Below are 22,803 nucleotides of genomic sequence, written 5' to 3'. Positions count from 1 at the left end.
GTTTGCTTCCTCCCCAAACATAGCTGGAAATGGAAACAGATCCAGCTGTAAAAATGAACAGTGATGTCCTTACCAGTTGGAAAATCATCTATCACCATCGGTTTCTGTGAGGGGTTCTTGCTATCTCTTTCTCTTTTTTTTAATTAAAGTATCATTGATATGCAATCTTATATTGGTTTCAGATAGACAGCACAGTGGTTCAACAGTTGCCCATATTATTAAATCCTCACCCCCTCTGGTGCAGTTACTGTCTATCATACTAAGATGTTACAGAATCATTAACTGTAGTTTCCATGCTGTACTACCATCCCTGTGACTGGCTTATATTGTGACTGTGAATTATTGTGCCCCTTTATCCCCTTCACCCTCCCCCAAACCCACCACAAACCCTTCCCCTTAGTAACCACTAGACACTTTTCAGTGTCTGTGAGTCCACTGCTATTTTGTTCCTTCTGTTTTGCTTTGTTTTTATACTCCACAAATAAATGAAATCATATGGCATTTGTCTTTCTCCACCTGGCTTATTTCACTGAGCATAATACCCTCTAGCTCCATCCATGCTGTTGCAAATGGCAGGATTTCTTTTCTTTTTATGGCTGAATAATATTCCATTGTGTATATATACCCCCTCTTCTTTATCCATTCATCTGTTAATGGATACTCTGGTTGCTTCTATATCTTGGCTATTGCAAAGAGTGAGGCAATAAACATAGGGGTGCATTTATCTTTTCAAATTAGGGATTTTGTCTATGGGTAAATTCTTAGAAATGAAATTCTGGGTCAAATGGTATTTATATTTTTAGTTTTTTGAAGAACCTCCATACTGCTTTCCATAGTGGTTGCACCAATTTATACTCCCACCAACAGTGTAGGAGGGTTCCCCTTTCCCTTCATCCTTGCCAGCATTTGTTGTTTCATGTCTTTTGGATAGTGGCCATTTTAACTAGTGTGAGGTGATATCTCATTGTGATTTAATTTGCATTTCCCTGATGATTAGTGATGTGAAGCAGCTTTTCATGTGCCTGTTGGCCATTTGTATTTCTTCTTTGGAAAAGTGCCTGTTCAGGTACTCCACCCATTTTTTAATTGGGTCATTTGTTTTTTGGGTATTGAGGCATATGAGTTCTTTATATATTTTGGATGTTAATGCATTATCAGATGAGTCATTTATGAATATATTCTCCCATACTGTAGGATGTGTTTTGATTCTGCTGATGGTGTTGTTTACTGTATTAAAGCTTTTTAGTTTGATGTAGTCCCACTTGCTCATTTTTTATTTTGCTTCCCTTGTCTGAGGAGATGTGTCTAGGAAAAAATTGCTCATACTTATTTTCAACAGATTTTTGCTTATGTTTTCTTCTAAGGGCTTTATGGTTTTATGACTTACATTTATGTCTTTGATCCATTTTGAGTTTCTTTAGTGTATGGAGTTGGATAGTAATCCAGTTACATTCTCTTGCATGTAAATAATATCCAGTTTTCCCAATACCAGTTGTTGAAGAGGTTGTCTTTTCCCCATTGTATATTCATGGATCCTTTATCACATATTAACTGACCATATATGCATGGGTTTGTATCTGGCCTCTCTATTCTGTTCTATTGATCTATGTGTCTGTTCTTGTGCAGTACCATACTTTTTTGATTACTGTAGCTTTGTGGTATAGTGTGAAGTCAGAGAGTGTAATACACCAGCTTTGCCCTTCTTTCTCAGGATCGCTGTGGCTATTCAGGGTCTTTTATGGTTCCATATGAATTTTAGAACTATTTGTTCTAGTTCATTGAAAAATGCCGTTGGTATTTTGATAGGGATTGCATTGAATCTTTAAACTGCTTTGGGCAAGATGACCATTTTGACAGTATTGATTATTCTCATCCATGATCATGGGATAAATTTCCATTTATTGGTGTCTTCTTTAATTTCTCTCATAAGTGTCTTATAGTTTTCAGAGTACAGGTCTTTCACCTCCTTGGTTAGGTTAATTCCTAGATATTTTATTCTTTTTGATGCAGTTGTAAATGGAATTGTTTTCCTAATTTCTCTCTCTGTTAGTTCATGGTTAGTATATAGGAATGCAACAGGTTTCTGTGTATCCTGCAATGTTGCTCAATCTAATTATTAGTTCTAATAGTTTTTTGGTGGAGTCTTCAGGGTTTTCTATGTATAATACTATATCACTGGCAAATAGGGAGAGTTTAACTTCTTCCTTACCAATTTGGATACCTTTTATCTTTTTGTGGTGTCTGATTGCTATGGCTGGGACTGCCAGTACTATGTTGAAATTAAGTGGTGAGAGTGGACATCTTTGTCTTCTTCCTGATCTTAAAGGGAAAGCTTTCAACTTTTCACCATGGAGTATGATATTCTGTGTGGGTTTGTCTTATAAAGCCTTTATTATGTTGAGGTGTGTTTCCTCTATAACCATTCTGTTGAGTTTTTTCATGAATGGGTGTGGAATTTGTCAAATACTTTTGCAGCATCTATTGAGATCATATGATTATCTGTTTTGTTAATGTGGTATATGGTATTGATTCATTTATGAATAGTATACCATCCTTGCCTCCCTGGAATAAATCCCACTTGGTTGTGATGGATGATCCTTTTGATGTATTTTTGAATTCAGTTTGCTAATATTTTGTTGAGGATTTTTGCGTCTATTTCATCAGGAGATATTGGTCTATAATTTTATTTTATTTTTTGTGGTGTCTTTGCCTGGTTGTGGTATTAGAGTGATACTGGCCTTGTAGAGTGAGTTTGAAAGTATTCCCTCCTCTTCTGTTTTTTGGAATACTTTAAGAAGGATGAGTATGAAGTCTTCTTTAAATGCTTAGTAGAATTCAGCTGTGAAGCCATTTGGTTCTGGACTGTTGTGTTTTTTGGGAGCTCTTTGATTACCAGTTCAATTTCATTGCTGGCAATTGGTCTGTTCAGACTTTCTGTTTCTTTCTGGATCAGTCTTGGATGGTTGTATTTTTCTAGAAAATTATCTATTTCTTCTAGGTTATCCAATTTATTGGCGTATAATTTTTCATAGCATTCTCTAGTAATTCTTTGTATTTCTGAGGTACCTGTTATGACTATTCCTTCTTCATTTCTGATTTTGTTTGTGTACTCTCTCTTTTTTCTTTGGTAAGTCTGGCTAAGGGTTTATCTCTTTTGTTTATTTTCTCAAAGAGCCAGCTCTTGGTTTCACTGATTTTTTTTCTATTGTTTTGTTCTTTTCTATTTTATTTATTTCTGCCATAATCTTTATTATGTCCCTCCTTCTGCTAACTTAGGGTTTCATTTGTTCTTCTTTTTCTAGTTTCTTTAATTGTGAGTTTAGACTGTCTAGGATTGTTCTTGTTTCTTGAGGTAGGCTTGTATTGCTTTGTACTTCTCTCTTAGTACCACTTTTGTGGCATCCCACAAATTTTGGACTGTTGAATTTTTGTTTTCATTTGTTTCCATGTATTACTTGATTTCTGTTTTGATTTGTTCTTTGATCCATTGGTTATTTACAAGCATGTTGTTTAGCCTCTATGTGTTTGTAGGCTTTTTTGTTTCCTTTGTGTAATTTATTTCTAGTTTCATACCCCTAACGATATCTTTTGATGAGCAGAAGTTATAGATTTTGGCAAAGTCTAATTTATTCATCTTTTTCTTTTATGGTTTTGCTTTAAGTTTTACCTTATACATTTAGATCTGTGATCCAGTGGGATTGAAGTTTTGTATATGATGTGAAGTAAGAAACAAGGATTATATTTTTAAGATAAGTATCTAGTTATTCTAGCACTATTTACTGAAAATACTGTATTTTTCTTATGAAGACTCCTTATAAAAATTCTGAGTACTTATGTATTACTTTTTCATTGCTGCTGTGACAACTTATTACAAACTTAGTGACTTAAACAACATAGATTTAGTATCTTTCAGCTCCATTGATGAAAAGTCTGACACAGTATCACTAGAATAAATCAAGGTATTGGCAGGGCTGTGCTCTTTTCTTGAGGTTCTAGAGGAGTGTGTGTTTCCTTGCTTTTTCCAGATGCTAGAGGCCACTCTCATTCCTTGGCTCATGTCTCTGTTGTGGGTTGGACTGTGTCCCCCCAAGAAGATATGTTGAAGTCCTAACCCCTGGTAACTGTGAATGTGACTCTACTTGGAAATAGAATCTTTGGAGATATAATTTAAATGTAAGTTGGGTCCTCCTACTGGAGGAGAGTGGGCCCTCAATCCTGTATGGTTGGTGTCCTTGTAAGAAGAGGCACAGAAACAGATGCATGAGGGAGAACTCTGTGCAATGATGGAGGCAGAGACTAAAGTGCTGCAGCTGAAAGCTGAGGATGCCATGGGTTTCTGGAAACCTACCAGAGGCTAGGAAGAAGCAAGGAGGGATTTTCTCATACAGGTTTCAGAAGGAGCATGGCCCTGCTGACTCTGTGATTTTGGACTTCTAGATTCCAGAACTGTGAGACAATACATTTCTGTTATTTTAAGCTGCCCAGTTTCTGGTACTTTGTTTTGGAAGCCCTAGGAAACTATCAGAGCCACCTTTATCCATCTTAAAGCCAACGGTGATGGCTCAAGTGCTTTTCACATTGCTTTTCTCTCACACTTCTGTCTTAACATCTTTCTCTAATGACAATCAGGAAAGTTTCTGTCTTAATCTGTTCAGGCTGCTACAACAAAATGCAATAGACTGGGTGGTTTCTAAATAAAATAAATTTATTTCTCATCCTCCTGGAGGCTGGGAAGTCCAAGATCAAGGTATTAGCAAATTTGGGGTCTTGTGAGGTTCTGCTTCCTAGTTCAGAGGTGGTTGTGTTCTTGCTGTGTCCTCACATGTAGGAAGTGGGCAAGGGGCTCTCTGGCTCTCTTTTATAAAGACACTAATCCCAATAACTTCATTATAAATAAATACAAGTTTGGATAAGTTATTTCATCCTGAAATGACTTCAATCAATGGTAACTGGTTTTACTAAGATTACCTGATCAATTTATTTTTCTTTAACGAACTAACACAAATCTAACAGACATGATATCACAATTGCAAGTTTCAGATTGTCTTTTAAAGATACTTTCTAATCATCATTTTAAAAAGCAATATGGTATGTGATTTCTTTGTGAAGATTTTGACTCTATACCTGTAGGATGAATGAAAACAATAAACTATCCTAATACTATGCAAAAGAGCATTTTTAGCTTGGGAAATATTTCCAGGATAGCCTCACAAAAAAAGTGCTTTATCTGAAAACAATTCAGGTGACACTGGAAATAGCATGCTTTGGAATCTGTGTTAAATGATGTATTTACTTTTAAATATGTTTTTTTAAGGATATTTGATATACAATATGATATTCATTTTAGGTATACTATGTAGTGACTTAACAGTTATCTACATTATTAATTTCTCACCCCAGTAAGTGTAGTTACTATCTGTCAACATAGAAAAATATTATAATATTATTGGTTATATTCTCTCTCTATGCTGTACTTTCATCCCCTTGACAAATTTATAATTGGAGGTTTGTTTATCTTTATCCCCTTCACTTATTTCAACCCCTCTTTCATGCTAACCATCAGTCTCTTCTCTGTGTTTATGAGTCTATTTCTATTTTGTTCATTTATTTTATTTAGATTCCACATGTAACTGAAATCATAGGGTATTTGTCTTTCCTGCATGGCTAATTGCATTTAACATAATGCCCTCTAGGCCCATCTATATTGTCATAAATGGCAAGATGTCCTTCTTTTCTTAATGACTGAATAGTATTCCACTGTGTGTGTGTATATGTGTGTATACATACACACATATACACACACACCCACACACACCACATCTTCTTTATCCATTCATCTGTTGATAGATGCTTAGGTTGTTTCCATATTTTGGCTATTGTAAATAATGCAGCAATAAACATAGGAGTGCATGCATCTTTTTGGATTAGTGTTTTTGTTTCCTTCAAGTAAATTCCCAGGAGTGGAATTGCTGGGTCATATGGTATTCCTATTTTTAGGTTTTTTTGAGAAGCCTCCATACTGATTTCTACGGTAGCTGGCCTATTTTACATTTTCATCAGCAGTGTAGGAGAGTTCCCTTTTCTCCACATCCCCTCTGACACTTGTCTTTTGGATAGTAGCCGTTCTTACTAGTGTGATATATCATTGTGGTTTGGTTTGCATTTCCCTGATGATTAGTGATGTTGACCATCTTTTCATGTATCTGTTGGCCATCTGTAAATCTTCTTTTGAAAAATGTCTATTTTGGTCCTCTGCCTATTTTTAAATTGGGTTATTTATTTTATTTTATTTTACTTGGTATTGAGTTGTATTAGTTTTTTTTATATTAATCCCTTATCAGATATATTATTTGTAAATTAATTTTACAAATTTCGAAGTATTTTACAAAGTATTATTTGTAAATAATTTATTTATAAATTATTATTACAAAAAGTTTTACAAAGTATTATTTGTAATTACTATATTCTCCTATATAGTAGGTTGTCTTTTCATTTTGTTGACAGTTTCCTTGCTGTGTAGAAGCTGTTTAGTTTGATGTAGACCCATATGTTTATTTCTGCTCCTGTTTCCCTTGCCCAGGAAAACACACCCTGCAAAAAATTACTAATGCTGATGTTCAGGAGATTCCTGCCTGTTTTCTTCTGAGAGTTTTATGGTTTCATGTCTTACACTTAGGTTTTTAATTCATTTACTTTTGTGTATGATGTAAGGCAGTAACCCAGTTTCATTCTCTTGTCTGTAGCTGTTTAGTTTTTCTAAAACCATTAATTGAAGAGACTGTCTTTTTCGTATGGTATATTCTTGCCTCCTTTGCCTTATATTAATTGACCATATAAGTGTAGGTTTATTTCTGGATTATCTGTTCTGTTTCACTGATCCACGTATCTAGTCTTGTGCCAGTCCTCTACTATTTTAATCACTGTACCTTTGTAGTATGGCTTGAAATTAGGTTGTGTGATACCTCCAGCTTTCCTCTTCTTTCTGAAGATTTCTTTGCCTATTCAGAGTCTTTTATGGTTCCACATAAATTTTAAGATTATTTGGTCTAGTTCGCTGAAAAATGCTGTTGTTATTTTGATAGGGATTGCATTGAATTTGTACATTACTTTGGTCAGGCTGGCCATTTTGATGACATTAATTATTTCTAACCATGAGTATGGGATAGCTAGCTTTCCATTTATTTGAGTCTTCTTCAATTTATTTTATCAGTGTCATGGTTTTCAGAGTATAGGTCTTTCACTTTGGTTAGGTTTATTCCTAGGTATTTTATTCTTCTTGATGCAATTTTCAATGGAATTGTTTTCTTGATTTCTTTCTATTAGCTCATTAGTAGTATATAGAAATCCAACAGATTTCTATATGTTGATTTTGTATCCTGCAATTTTACTGGATTCAGTTATTAGTTCTAATAGTTTTTGAGTGGAGTCTTTAGAGTTTTCTATATATAGTATCATGTCATCTGCAAATGGTGACCATTTTACTTCTTTCTTACCAGTTTGGATGCATTTATTTACTTTTCTTATCTGATTGCTGTGGCTAGGACTTCAATACTATGTTGAACAAAGTGGTGATAGTGGACATCCTTGTCTTATTCCTGATTTTAGAGAAAAAAACTTTCAGCTTCTGATTGATCATGATGTTAGCTCATGACAATATAAGGCTTTGGGTGAGTTTGTCATATGTGACCTTTATTATGTTGAGGTATTCCACTCTATACTTCGTTGAGGGTTTTTATCATGAATGGATGTTGCATTTTGCCAAATGCTCTTTCAGCATCTATTGAGATGATCATATGGTTTTTATCCTTCCTTTTGTTAATGTGGTGTATCATACTGGTTGATTTGTGGATATGGACCATCTTTGCTTCTCTGGAGTAAATTCTATTTGGTCACAATGAATGATCCTTTTTAATGTATTTTTGAATTTCGTTTGCTAATATTTTGCTGAGGATTTTTGCATCAATATTCATGAGGGATCTTGGTCTGTAGTTTTCTTTTTTTGTAGTGTCTTTGATTTTGGTGTTAGAGTAATGCTGTCCTTGTAGAATGAGTTTGGAAGCATTCCTTCCTCCTCAATTTTTTTGGAATAGTTTGAGAAGGCTAGGTATTATCCCTTCTTTAAATGTTTGGTAAATTTACTCATAAAGCCATCTGGGCCTGGACTTTTGTTTGTTGAGAGTGTGTTGATTATCAATTCAATTTCATTATTAGTAACTGATCTGTTCAGATTTTCTTTTTCTTCCTAGGTCAGTCTTAGAAGATTGTATGTTTCTAGGAATTTAGCCATTTCTTCTAGGCTGTTCAATTTATTGGAATATATTGTTTCATAGAATTCTCTTACAATTCTTTGAATTTCCATGGTGCTGGTATAACTTCTTTTTCATTAGTTTTTTAAATTGTGAATTTAGACTGTTTATTTGGGATTGTTCTTGCTTCTTGATGTAGGCCTGTATTGCTATGTACTGCCTTCTTTGAACCATGTTTTGTGTTGCCCCACAAATTTTGAACTGTATATTTTTGTTTTCATTGTCTCCATGTATTACTTGATTTCTGTTTTTATTTGTTCATCAATCCACTGATTATTTAGAAGCTTCTTGTTTAGCCTCCATGTGCTTGTGGGGTTTTTTGTTTGTTTTCTTCATATAACTTATTTCTAGTTTCATACCATTGTGGTCTGAGAAGATGCTTGGTACAATTTCAATCTTTTTTAGTTTATTGAGGTTCTTTTTGTGGCCTATTATATGATGAATGAATGTTCTGGCATATTCTGGTGAATGTTCCATGTGCCCTAAGAAAAATATGTATCTTGCTGCTTTTGGGTGGGATCTTCTGTTGATATCTGTTAAGTCCATCTGATCTAACATCTTTCTCAGTGCCTCTATTTTCTTATTTATTTTATTTCTGGATGATCTGTCCATTGATGTAAGTGGGGGTGTTCAGATGCCCTAATATGATTGATTTTCAAGTCTCTTTCTCTTTTAGGTCTATTAGTATTTGTTTTACATAATAGGTGCTCCTATGTTGGGTGCATAGATATTTATAATTGTTATATCCTCTTGTTGGATTGACCCCTTTATCATTTTGTAATGTTCTTCTTTGTGTCTTGTTATTTTCTTTGGTTTAAAGTCTATTTTTTCTGATATTAGTACTGTTATTCTTTCTTTTTTTCCTCCCATTATTTGCATGAAATATCTTTTTCCATCCCTTCACTTTCAGTCTATATATGCCTTTAGATCCAAAATGAGTCTCTTGTAGGCAGCATATAGTTGGGTTTTGTCTCTTTATCCAATCTGCCACTCTCTTTTGATTGGCACATTCAGTCCATTTACATTTAAGGTAGTTATTGATAGTTGTGTACTTATTGACATTTATTACTTGTTTTCTGGTTGTTTTTGTAGTTGCTCTGTTCTTTTCTTATCCTTTTCTTTTGTTATTTGATGGTTTTCTTTAGTGTTGTAATTGGATATCTTAAAAAATTTTTTTTGTATATCTATTATATGCTTTAGGTTTGTGGTTACCGTAAGGTTCATGGTTATTTTCCTAAATATATAGTGGACTATATTAAGTTGATGGCCACTCTATTTCCAAAACAATTTAAATGTAATTCTTCTGTATTCTTCCTCCTCCTCCACAGTTTATGTATTAGATGTTATAGTCTGCATTTTTTGTGTATTCCTTGACTGATCAGTTTTGTGTATAGTTGGTTTTACTCTTTCTGTTTTAACTTCATACTTATTTGTTAAGTAATTGGTTTATTACCTTTACTATGGGTTCATTTTTCACTGGTGGAAAATATTTAGGCTTAAGAACATTTCATCTACAGAAGTGCCTTTAACAACTGTGTAATTCAGGTTTAGTGGTGGTGAATTATTTGAGCCTTCATTTATCTGGGAAACTTTTAATCTCTTCTTCAATCTTGAATGTAACCTTGCTGGGTAGAGGATTGTTGGTTGAAGGTCCTTTTGTTTCAATACAATAAATATTTTATGCCACTCCCTTCTGCCCTTAAAGTTTCTGCTGAAAGTCTGCTGATAGCAGTTTTTTGCCTCTCTCTAGGTGCTTTCAGTACCCTCTCTTTATCCTTAATCTATGTCATTTTAATTGTTATATTTCTTGGTCTTGTTTTCCTGGGGATCCTTTTGTTAAGGGCTCTCTATACTTTCAGGATGTGGTGTATATTTCCTTCCCCAGATTGAGGAAGTTTTCAACAATTACTTCCTCAAAGAGACTTTCTACTCCTTTGCCTCTGTCTTCTCCTTCTGGTACCCCTATAATTTGAACATTTTTTCATTTGGATTGGTCACCCAGCTCTCTTATCATTCTTTCATTCTTAGAGGTCCCTTTTTCTCTCTGTCCCTCACCTTTGTTGTATTCCTGTTCTCTAATATCCGTCTCATTGATGTCTCCTCTACTTGCAGCAGTCTGTTACTCATTCCTTCCATTGTATATTTCATTTCAGTTACTGTGTTCTAAGTGGCTCCTTTTCAACTCTTCTCTTTGTTGAAGTACTCCCTGAGATCTTCAATGCTTTTCTATAGATCAGTAAGTGTATTGATGACTGTTATTTTGAAATATTTATCAAGCATATTGGTGATCTCTGGTTTCATATAGCCCTCTTTTTAGTATCTTAATATGTACTGTTGTTTGGAACATATTCCTGTGCCTCCTCACTTTGTCAGGGTTTGTGTTTCTTCCTTTGTATTAGTTAGATCCACTATTCCTCCCAGTCTAAAGAGTAATGGCTTTATGGACAAGGTGTCCTGTGGTGCTTAAAAGCTCAAGATTCTTTGCTCACCTGTGCCTGTTTTCCTTTGCAATGGATCCCCAGTTGCTATGGTAGGCTCTGGGTGGGGCTGCCTTTCTGCCTGTCTGCCCTCAGTGACTGATCTCTGTCAGCACAGGGTGACAGCTCACCTGTGCTATAGCCTCTTACGAGCCAACCAGCAGCACTTGAACTTGGATGGTTGTGGGTGGGATTGTCCTCTGCCTACCCTGCTGGGCTGACAGGGTTGGCCTGGAAGAGGTGTACAATGTGGGGCTGGGCCACCAGCAAGGAGGAAGGAGTGTTTGAAACTGGCTCCTGCAGGCACCTCTCCAGTTGGGCTTGAGAAAGGGTTGAGAAAGCTGGAAAAGCCTCCCTCTGCCTGCCAGGCAGCTGAATCTGACCGTTGCTGGGCTGAGTGCCTGGCAGGCTGGTGAATGCAGAGAAGTATCTTGGGGATGAGCCACCAGTGAAGGGGATAGAGGGTTTGGGGCTCTTGCAAGTGCCTGACCAGTTGGGTGGAGGGAGGGCTTGGGAGCATCATCCACCTGCCCATTCTCCTGTGGAGAGAGCTCTATCCAACCCCTGCCCCTCTGGTACTCCTCCCACTGTTGGTAAATCTTTCAAACTGCTGCCTCTGTGTTGGGTCTCATCAAGACCTACAGAGCATGCCTGTCCTCCACAAGCAGCAGGAGTCTCAGCCTCCCAGAGTGCTCCAATTCTCTTGATGTCCAGCCCTGTTAATCACCAAATCCCAGTCAGTGTGGACTCATGATTCCCAGGGCAGATCTCCAGGGCCAGGTGTGCAGAGTTACTGAGCACTTATCTACTCCCTGCTTTGTTCCTCTTCCTCCCTCTTGTGGACTGGGGTTTGGGAAGGGCTGGAGTTCCACTTGATCATGGCCCTGCCACTTAACCCTCCTCCTGTGGTCTTCTTTTCTTCACCAGGTGTAGGTGGTCTGTTCTGCAGTCTTCAGGTTGTTTTCAGGGTTTGTTCTACTTGCTGTATTTGCTTCCTTGGTGTGTGTGTGTGTGTGTGTGTGTAAGTTCCACCTTGTCTTCTTGTTCTGTCATCTTTTTTCCATTCCTGCATCCCACATGTTTTGAACCACTGTTTCTGTTTTCATTTGTCTCCATTCATTGTTTGATTTTCTCTTTGATCTGTTCATTGGTCCATTGATAATTTAGAAGCATGTTGGTTAGCCTCCATTTGTTTCTGTTTTTTTTTTTCTCCACTTGTTGAGTTCTGTTGAAGTCTGAAAAGACACTTGATATAATTTCAGTCTTCTTAAGTTTATTGAGACTTGTGAGCTAACATGTGATCTGTTCTGGAGAATGATGTGTATTCTGCTGATTTTGGGTGGAATGCTCTGTGTATACCTATTAACTCCATCTAGTCTAAACATTTCAATGTCACTGTTTTCTTACTGATTTTCTGCCTCGATGATCTATCCATTAATGTAAGTGAGGTGTTAAAATCCCCTTACTATTATGTTGCTGTCACTTTCTCCCTTTAGGTCTGTTAGTATTTGCTTTATATATTTAGGTGCTCCTATGTTGGGTGCATAGATATTTATAATTGCTATGTCCTCTTGTTGGACTGATCCCTTTATCGTTATGTAATTAATGTCCTTCTTTGCTGTTACATTCTTTGTTTGAAGTCAATTTTGTGTGATATATGTATTATAACTACAACTTTCTTTTCATCCTATTTGCATGATTTATCTTTTTTCATCCCTTCAGTTTCAGTCTTTGTGTGTCTTTAGATCTGAAGTGAGTTTTCAGTAGGCAGCATATAGATGATTATTGTCTATCCATTCAGCCACCATATGTCTTTTGATTGGTACATTTAGTTGATTTATATTGATAGGTATGTAGTTATTGCCATTTCTGGTTGTTTTTGTAGTTCCTGTTTTCCTTTCTTTCTCTGTTGCTCTCTTGTGATTTGATGATTTATCTTTAGTGTTCCTTTCTCTTTATTTTTTGTGTAACTATTATAGGCTTTAGGTATGTGGTTACCCTACATTCATATGTAGCTTCCTATATATGTAACAGTCTATATTAGGTTAATGGCCTCTTAATTTCAAACACATCCCTTTTCCCCCTTCCTGTGGTCTGGGATCAAGAATGGTTTGGATCCCAGTTGATCGAGGATGTTCCCTTTTACCCTTCTCAGTGTTGTCTTCTCTTCACTCGGTGCAGACAGTCTGTGAAGGTCAATTTCAGAGTTAGTTGTATTAGATACAGCTGCTTCCTCTATGTACATGGGGGGAGGTTATCACAGGGACCTCCTATTCTACCGTCTTCCTCCTCCTATATCCACTGTTAAATGATTTAAAAAGTACAGAACACATATAGGTCAAAGATGTATGCAAAGAAATTAAATAAAGTTAACTACAAAATGTGCATGTAGAAAAATAAAATATTAAATCAATAGTTTTAGATATGCAATTTTTAAGTAGTGTGTAACTAAATAGGCAGAGAGTAAAAATTAGTATTTTATACAATTCCTAAAATATATAGATTCATTTTGGACCCATGCTCAGTCTTTCTCTTTTTTAATAGTATCATTTGAGAAAATAGGAGCTTATCTTACACTTGGGGTTGCCTCACATTCAGGCATGCAAGTTACATTAGGAGGCAGGATTTGTCTGAAGGCTTGTCAGGCAACAGCTGTTGAATGGACTCAGGACCAGAGGCTCAGAAGCACAGCTCCTCATCCTGGCTCTCTCTGGCTCCCGCGTGATTTCAGTTTCTTCCTTTGAAGAGTGAGCAGGCAACTAGATTCCTTGCAGTATACATGGCTGCTATTAGAGGACCCTGTAGGGACACTCCCGTGTCACAGGCTCTCCATTCATCGGCCCTCGAAGGCAGTGAGGGAAGTGGATGTTTGCAGTTTATGGACAAGATCTATGCTATAAAATTGCTTTTATTATAAGAGCAAAAAGGAACTCACTGAACATCTATAAACTTTCAGAGACATGGTTGATATCTTTCCTCTATCTTGTTTTTGCTGTAAAACAAATATGAGGACAAAGTTAGACACATTAGATAAAAACGAATTTAAAACAGACACTGCTTTTTTCCTATTCTGAAAATCATTTGTGTATAACATTTGGCCAAGGAGACAAGGGTAGAGAATTAAAGTGCCAGGTTGCTGGAGAAATAGTTAGCTGACAAAGCTGGCATTTGGAGAAGCTGGCTTTTTAAGATACAGATTGGTTTTGTTAGGCCAAATGCATTTATTCTTTCAAAAATGTCTTGCATAATTATTTATTCTACACAAAGCTTCATGTACATGTACTCAGTCAGCCCACAGAACAGCTTAGCAGAATATTGTCAGAAAAGCAAAGGATGACAGCATGGAAAGAAACTTAATTCAAGTGGCTGACACTAACTACAGCATTTGATTGATCTCTTTTCCAGTTAGCTGAGCTATGTCTACCCTTTCTGGGGGCATTTGGGCCTAATCCTCAGGGATCATGAATGGTTCTTCTTATTGCAGTTTTCCTTGGCCTTTTGTGAAGTGCAAAAAACCAGCTCCTGGGCAAAGCAGACCCCACCTTCTCTTGAGAGAGAAAGAGGCCTGGCTGTGGTTACCTCTCCTGGGACTGAGCCCAGCACAGCCCTGCCAAAACTAGGGAGATGGGGAGGGTGCAAGAAATGATGAATAAAAGTGGCAAAGCTCTTGTGAATGGCAGACCCACCCTGGCTTAGTTATGCAGTGGTAATAGAGGGTTATAAAGATGGGACTGGGGAAAATTCGGGCTTCCTTCTTCCTGACATCACTAAAGCAGCTGTAGGTCTATCGTATGCCCTGTATTCTAGGCCCTGTGCGTGGAGATTTCCATACTTCTAATCCTCATGACCATCCTCAGAGTAGGGTAGATATTAGAGTTCTTAAGAATGCAAGTGACAACTTATTCTGACAATCAAAGTAGTTGATAGCAAGGATAGCTCAGAGAATTAGGGGGAAAACTGAAGAACCAAACTTAGAAAGAAGACAGCATGATCAGCTCCTCAGGTCTAGATTGCAGGAAACAACCCACCGTTTCACTGGGGTGCTGTTTGAATCGATTCAAGAACTGTTATCTGTTCTTTTAAGACTCAAATTCCAGGGAGAGAGAATCTGAGTGGGGGGCAAGTGGAGATCCTTGAAGTCCTAATGTGACTGTACGTGATGGTGGCTGGGGAGTTAAGCAAAGCGAAATTGGTATGTTGCACAGAGAGAACTGGGAAAGGATGCTGGAAATGCAGAAAACGCAGATGTGGCACGAACAGACTTGTAAGCATCACATAACTTGAATAGTAATACCCAGCAGATGAGTGGCAGCCAGGGAACAACCCCAATTCTTTTTGCCTCAAAAGGTACTTTTTCCCCACTCTCCCATGCTACATCTTGGGTCTCCATGTGGACAAGGATTCATTGGTTCATTTTGTTGCTGTTTGCAACTAAGTGACTAAAATAAAGAGAGAGAGATTGGAGGGTGTGCTGAGTGGGTATGGGTGGGAAAGGAGAAAATTTGATTTCGTTAGCAAAAAATTCTCTTGATACTTTTCTCAAATACCTTCCTGTCTAGGCATCCTTGACACTCCTTTCTCCTGGCTTTCCTACTACTTCTCCACTTTCTTTTCCTCCCAGATGCTCTGACAGCTCTATTCTATTTCTAGATGTAACAGTTTACAGGGCTTAGCACTAGGTCTTCTTTTCTTTACCAACTCTCATCTGTGCACCAATGACAACTCATTAGCTACAGACTAAAGGATAAAGTCCAGGAAGATCAGCATGACCTTAAGGTACCTCCTGACAATCTTTTGTTCTTCATGTACTGTCTTATCATTCAAGGCCCCCTGACCAATATTTTTGTTGTGTTCTGGATTTACCCCCTTCACGTCACGACTTCTGACATTTGTTCATACTAGTCTACCTTCCAGAAAACCCTTCTTACTCTCTACCTTGTACCCAAACCTGCCTCATTCTACAAGGTCCCACTCAGTTCCCACCAGCTCCAGGAGACCATTTCCAATAGTTCTACATTTAAATGACTACTCCGTTTTCCAGGACAAAGCCACTGGTCTGAGCCACTCATTATGGTCCTTCACCACATCATACCATGTGGTTATCTTGCTTCTCTCAATTGAATGGTAAACTTTAAGAAGGAAAACCTTTTTGGGGCAGGATAATAGAAACCCAGCAAATATTCATGTAGTCAATTTGTTTAAAAAATAACTGTGTAATCTCTCTCAGAAGAGAAGTTATGAGGCCTCTTCTCCCACCCATGAGACCACATAACAAGGGGCAGCAGCTTCAGTCCAGGCGTAGATTGGGGACCCCCTCATGCAACAGATCCAAATCACAGCCAGCCTTCCCAAAGAATCTTTCCTGGGTGCCATCCATGGGGCTCCCAAGAAAGGTGCACAAAGTAGCGTAAATCAAGGAAGTCTTCCAGAAAGAAGGGAAAACATCTCCAGAGTGATCCTGAGCAACCTGTCCAGAGGATGTCCAGTGAAATCATTACGGAAACACACCCTCTCCTTGGGTGAGGGCCAGCTCCCCATGGTGGCCTGTGCTGGCCCACTGCTACCATGGTGGAAGACTGCATGGAAAGGCTTAGAATCCTCTCCCTTCCTTTATTTATTCATTAGACATTTTCTGGCCTTGGCTCTGTGAATCACCAGAATGACTAAAATAAAAGGCTCATCCGAGGTCGAGTTCCCAGGGGCTAGTACATGACCATGGGTCTTAGGTCCCTGCCTCAGGCCTGAGAGTCACAAACGGTAGGCCTGAGGCCCTAATTCTACCCGACAGATGGGGTTCCCTAAGTACAGGGCTGCTGGGCTCAGACAGGAAGGAAGGGGGTAAATCCAGGAGCGGAAGCCCAGGCAGCTTCAACAGGCCAAGGGGTTGCTTTCTTGACACATTCTCAGGAATTGGCCATTCATAGCCTCGACGACTGTTTCATTATTGGAACTCACACATGTAGCCGTAGTTATCTGGGGAAGGCTCTGAAAGTTAACTTTCCCTATGGTTTGCTCAGAAAATCCATGTAAAGCGTTTTCCTGTTTTACTTTGGAAAATGTCTACACTATATCCTGATATTTAATCTGTAGCCCTAACAGGGGTGACTAATGTGAGCTGTTGGTTCTTGGCTGTTTCAAAAGTAAGCCAACTTACTCTAGTAATATCTTTTTTAGGCTCACAGGAAAAAAAAAAAAAAAAGACAATTAAGAAACACAAGCAACTAGTATGCTTTCCTTCAGCATTCTTAGTAGAACAAACCTGTATGTGTTTTTAAAGTTTTGAAGGTCTGGTTTAAATAACATGTTTAACTCTTTGAAAGCCAGGGCTCTTGCCTGCTTTTAAGGATGTATATGATTTAGGCGGGGTCTCCTCTGCAGCAGCTAGCACCTTGGTGTACTAGCAAGCACACACATCTCCGCTCTATAGGAGGCTGGGAGCGGTTACACCACGGGTGGGGCAGACATAACAGAACGCAGTACTTGGAAAACATTTTTGGATTCAGTGTGAGCCAAACCATGGGAACTGGCCTATATCCTCAGGGCTTCAAAGGGATCCAAATAGGCTTACCATGTAGTGGAAATATGAATAGCACCAGACTACAGCCGGGCAGCCAGGGTTCTGGTCTCAGCGTGATGGAAACTAGCAGTGCAATTAGTTCCATTATAACTCTGGGCCTTGGTTTCCTCACTTGCAAATGTGGCTAGGTTTCTAAAGGCCTTTCTAGCTCTGACATTTCATGACACCACCTCCTCCTAAAACAGCGGACCAGATGTCTGCGTTCTCCTTCACGTCTGGTTCCCTAGGGGCCTGTATAGATGAGGGCTCTGGCTGTGTTTGTGGCACAGATTTCCAGGTTGTAGCCCATGACTCCAGTCTGTGGAGAGCAGTGTGGAGATTGTAAATGCTTGTGAGCACCCCAGGACTTCAGAGGTGCAGACCACTTAGGAGCCATGTCCTGGGTGCTCTTTATCTGGATGTGGTCCTACAGTTCAGTGGGGAGGCCACAGTCCAGGGCTGTGCTTAGGAAGCAGCTTTGTGTGAATACGGGGGCACCTTCTCCCAGCAGTGATTACAGACCCCCCCAGCGGGTGGGGGGAGGTGGAGGAGGAGCGGCTGACTGGTACGAGGTGCTCACTGTGTGCTCGGCCCTGTGCTGGCAGACTGCCTGTACTGTATTACTCAGTCCTCTTAGCCACACTGTAGGGAAACATCATCCTGGGAAAGACACCAAGCTCAGGGAGGTTACTTGGCTTGTCCCTGGAGAAGGAATTCAAACACGTCTGCCGAGTGATGTCAGCATTGTGGTGGTGGGACCTGTTCCTTTTTTCTGCCTCCTTTAATTTATAACTAACTGGACACTCCTAACCAAACAATAATGGTATGTTCTAATGCCTGGCACATTATACCAGGACATGGGGAGATTTCCACCCCGGTGTGCATCTCGAAGTGGGAGGACAGGACCTTGGAGGGGGCTGCAGATCTAAGGGAGCTGGTGAGCCCATGCTTCCCCCATTCGCCCAACTCAGGTCTGCCTGACCTGAAGGTCTCTTTCTTACCTGCAAGGTGTTCCTGCCTCAGTGGCTGCAACAGTGAATTTAAGGAGCTGTGCATTGTATTTCAGGACTCCACTGCTCTGTACTTAGTAAGGATTATCAAGGAGAATTAGGTCAGAAACTCATACTTCTATTTAAGCAAGAAAAATACATGGTTTTGTATTTATTTGAGAAAGCAATCATGCTTTAAAAAAGAAATGGAACCAAGAGCTGAATATCAAAGGCAGGCTGGCCAGACTGCAACCACAAAGTCACCTGCACTTCCTGTAGGGCATTAAGCCACCTCCATCTTGCCCATGTCTCTTTAGAATAAAGATTCCTAAAGTTTCCCATTTATTTTTTTTAAACATGGTGCTATATTGAAACCCTTCCCAGTGGATTTGTCTATGTCTTTAAATAGCTTCCAGTAATCCCCTCAAGGTCATAAAGGTGTGTGACTTAGATTCTTTCCAAAGTCTTTGGAGCATGAAAGACAGTGGCTGTTTCAACAAATTACATATATTCTCTTGTGGACTCTTGTAAATTAGGAGTACAAATGGGTCACAAGTGGCAGGGAAAGGAGTAGATGGAGCTGTCTTTCAAAGAGAAGGGAAGTTTTCAGATTTCCAGTCCATTCTTGAGAAACATGAACATTTCTGAACTGTAAAGTCGAACCATATGATATTGCCATTTTCTAGGTCAGATGTGGCCAACTATGGGTAATTCCTCTTGGTTCAGTTTAAAATGTGAATTAACTTGTTTCCTTTGAAGTATCAAGGATATGAACCTAAATGTCTGTAGGACCCAAAGAGATTGCTGCTCTGTACATTTTTGTTGTAGTCCCTGCCCTTCATCCAGAAACAAGAAGGCAATGAATGCAAAATAAAATATGAAGGATACATAGAAAGGACAGATTGCATGAATGGTCCTGTTTGGCATTTTTCCTAGATAATGAAAAAGGGCAGATGCTTGGAGTAAAATCCTTATGTATTACCCTGAATTATTTTCAGTGCTCATGGTTGTATGTACTTTCATCTACCACATATAAGTCACAAAACCAGAGAGTACTAAAAAGGACTAACTTTTTAAAAGCTCCAAATCTAAAAGCTAGTAGAAAGAGATTTCATATCAGCTAAAGACTAAATTATTGCTTATTATTATTAATACATGTACCCACTGGACATGGTTTATGTGTCTGGGCCCACAGAAAACTGCACAAGAGTAAAGTGTAATGTAAGTTAGTCAAGGGAATTTCTAAGGGGACAGTTAATGGGAATGACAGAATGGTACAGAACATGTCATTTGCAGCTAGTTACCGAAGAGACACAAATTAAACACGGCCAGTCAGTGCTCACAGTGAGAGAATTGCAGTTCAACTACCAAGGGCTGCCTGAGAAGGGTCTTCCTGGGAGGAGCATCTTGAAGTAGTCATTTCCTTCTAGCACATTCTTCTGTGTCAAGCTCCTAATAGTCTTCTATCTTTTCTGTGTAAAGCACCTAATGGCGTGGATTCTCCAGCTTCCTCAAGAGCAGGTTATAGCTAAACTAAGAGTGTTGTCCAATATTCAAAGTTAGAGTCAGATTTGGTTCCAGGTAATTTCATATTACAACGCTCATGCTGTACCAGTAATCGATGCCAGATGAAACTGAATATGCATGGTAAGTTTTAAAGGATGCCCCCAAGGCAAATACTTTCCTTATTCCATGCAGCTAATTTCTGATTGGCAAAGAACAGCATTAAGATCGGTCATAATATTTCCTTGTTTTCTTGTTCCTTGGATGAAAAATGTTAACACACAAATTCTCAGACCTTGTACTTAATTAACTTCTAAGCCATTTCTGTGCTAACTTTAGAATTATATTGGAAGGGAGTTCCTGTTAAGTAATGCATCCATCCTATCAATCTACTTCTCCACTGAGGAAAGTGTATAATGTTGCAAGAGGTAGAAAGCTTTGTATTATTTTTGGTGAAGATGCCATTTGGCTGGGGGTGTGTCTTCTCTGTACGGTGGCTTAAAAATTCAAGTTCAGGGAAACCTTAAAGAAGGAAGACTGAATGTTTCACTCCCTCACAGGTGCTTTAATACAGTGGCACTTAAAGCATATGTGAGGATGAAGTGATGACATTCTGAGGTGTCCAGGAAGATGGGTCCAAAATGGCTTAGAATCTGGGGGTAACTGCCTTGACGTTGTCCTCCTCTTAGAGTATGACTTTCAATTGTCATCATTAGTGGAACTCACAGGTATCCTTGTTTCCCAGGATATGTGGCTGGCTCTCCTCCCGGTCCCCTTAAGCAAAGCCCCCAGCCCCTCTTGCAGACATAACAGGGGTTGTAGTCCCGAAACACTCTCAGCCAGAAGAATACCCCAAAATAAGCTTTATTGCAAGAAAAGTGTTGTATCTGATACATAGACCTACCAAAACAAACAAAACCAAAAACCGTCAGTTTTTCCTCACAAACACTTGATTACAAATTTATAGTTTCTTTTTTTTTTTTAGTTATTAAAAGATGAAACAAAACAAAAAGACCCCCAGCTGGCTACAACTGGTTACGAATCTTTGGTCAGCACAGGTGTGAGAGGAACAACCCAGAGGCAGCACGTGCGTTGGCCATTTCACAGATGCGGTTTGGTTGCTGGTCCAGGGACAGGTTCTTGGGTTGAGAACACGGACATGTACTCTTACTAGCATGTCCTGGTACAATATCTTTTTAAATGACTAAAGCAAACTAAACATCAATTCATTGTACAAACATCTTTCATACACAATAGGCTATGATAAAACGAGGCATATGGTGTATAACTACAATATTAATGAAAATTCTAAAAAAAAATGGATTTAAAAAAAAACAACATATATTCCTTGGCTGTACTGCATGATTTGTTTGCACATATGGCAATCCTGAAATAATAGCTTGAACATAATAAATGCACCATTAATCTAAGACAGCACCAAACACTACAGAATGCCAGGTGGTCCTTGTCAAAGGACCAATGGCTCTTGAGCTGCCTACAGTACCACAAGTACGCAGCACACCCTGGGTCAGAATGAGGTGGTGTGGGTAGCACACATGCTTCCTTGAGGTCACGAGAAGGAAATACAGTACGGTTTGGCCTGCAATGCTACTGGTCTCACAAGCAGTCAAGGTATTTTGCTACAGTGGTCGTGCTTGATCTCCCGTTGGCTGTGTGCCTGGCGATATGAAATACTGTCACCATGAGCTGCTCTGGTTTTGATCTTCTTCCTAGAGGACCTAATGACATTTCTGTCTTAAATTATCGATTACACCGCCCATTCAGCTCTGGGAGGCTTTCTTTAAAATAATCAGATGTGTACCAGTTGGACGACTGGCAGAAAACCAAAGGAAACATCTCTTGGATCTACTGAATTTTTAAAAAGCACCTCTAAGAGAAATAGCTCAACTTTATAAATCTAAAGAAAAACAAGTGTTTCCCTTTTTGTTTACATAGTTTGTTCATTTCTCCATATATTACTGCATTAAAAATAAATAAACATCTATATATTTTTAATTAGCAACTATAGCAAAATACCCAAAGTGTTACAGACTGCTAACAGGAAAATAAAAAAGCTCACATTATTTTTGTGCATTTAGTGCCATATGCTGATCTCTTGAACGTCTGGTTTTCTTTTTTTTTTTTAATATATTTTAAAGTGAAGTTACATAAAAAATACAGTAACCATGGTTGCCTTTGTACTCAAATCTTTGGTCACACCAGAGTCTAAAAGATCCCTCTCTGTGAGGGTCAACATTCTGAAGTCTGAGACAAGGAGGAAAGAAACAAAAGGTGTCTTTTTTTCCTCTTTAAAGATTAGCCACTGATTGTTCAAAGGCCTCTGAAGGCTGGCTGAGCAGGGGTCTGTGTCTGGAACCACGTCTGCAGGCCTTAATAGAGGTGAATCTGCAGCCTCATTCTGAGAGCCTCCCCGAGCTCCCCCAGGAGGTAGTCGTCCTCGTTGCGGTCTTCCAGTTTCTTAAGGTCTTTCTTTTTGTAGAGAGGGACGCTCGTGATTTCCAGTGTGTAGGTGCCAGGCCCGGGCTTCCTCTTGGTGGTGTGCAAGTAGCTGAGCCCGTTCCGCTGGTGGATGCGGAAGACGCCGTCGTCGTTGCCATGGGAGATGACATAGCGGATGTGGTCGTTGAGGGGCTCAATGGCGGGCATGAGCTCTAGGATGTGCTCCTTAGCGCCGAGGCCGGAGAGGTTGAACTTCATGTTCACGGGGCTGTCCATGTCCATGCTCTCCAGGTTGATCGGCTCCACCTGGACCAGGAGTAGGAAACCGTGTGGGAGGGGCGGCCACAGTGCACGCGGGGGTCCCCACCTTGCGCTGCGTGCGCGCGGCCCTAACGTCCTCTCGCCGCGTGCCCCGCTCAGCCCTGTGGCACCTGCCCCGGGAATCTGCACCCCCTCTCGCAGCCCTATCCAGGCCCCGTTACAGGGCCGAGCCTACAGAGCGTCACACTTCA

The 22,803-nt window shown here is 39.3% G+C and overlaps 1 protein-coding gene across 1 annotated transcript in view; it reads right to left on the bottom strand.

The window, feature by feature from the left end:
* Positions 1-20,677: 20,677 nt before the first annotated feature.
* Positions 20,678-22,803, bottom strand: part of FBN2 (fibrillin 2) — a 237,357-nt gene continuing 235,231 nt past the window's right edge. Inside the window, exon 65 of the mRNA XM_036903223.2 lies at positions 20,678-22,597. Within this exon, the coding sequence (XP_036759118.2) occupies positions 22,223-22,597 (375 nt within the window). The 3' untranslated portion in view covers positions 20,678-22,222. The remainder of the gene's footprint in view (positions 22,598-22,803) is intronic.

This window comes from Manis pentadactyla, chromosome 13 (assembly GCF_030020395.1).
Source record: "Manis pentadactyla isolate mManPen7 chromosome 13, mManPen7.hap1, whole genome shotgun sequence".
Classification (NCBI taxonomy): Eukaryota; Metazoa; Chordata; class Mammalia; order Pholidota; family Manidae; genus Manis; species Manis pentadactyla.
The sequence above is the reverse complement of the archived record's forward strand: the minus strand, read 5'-3'. Positions and strand labels throughout refer to the sequence as shown.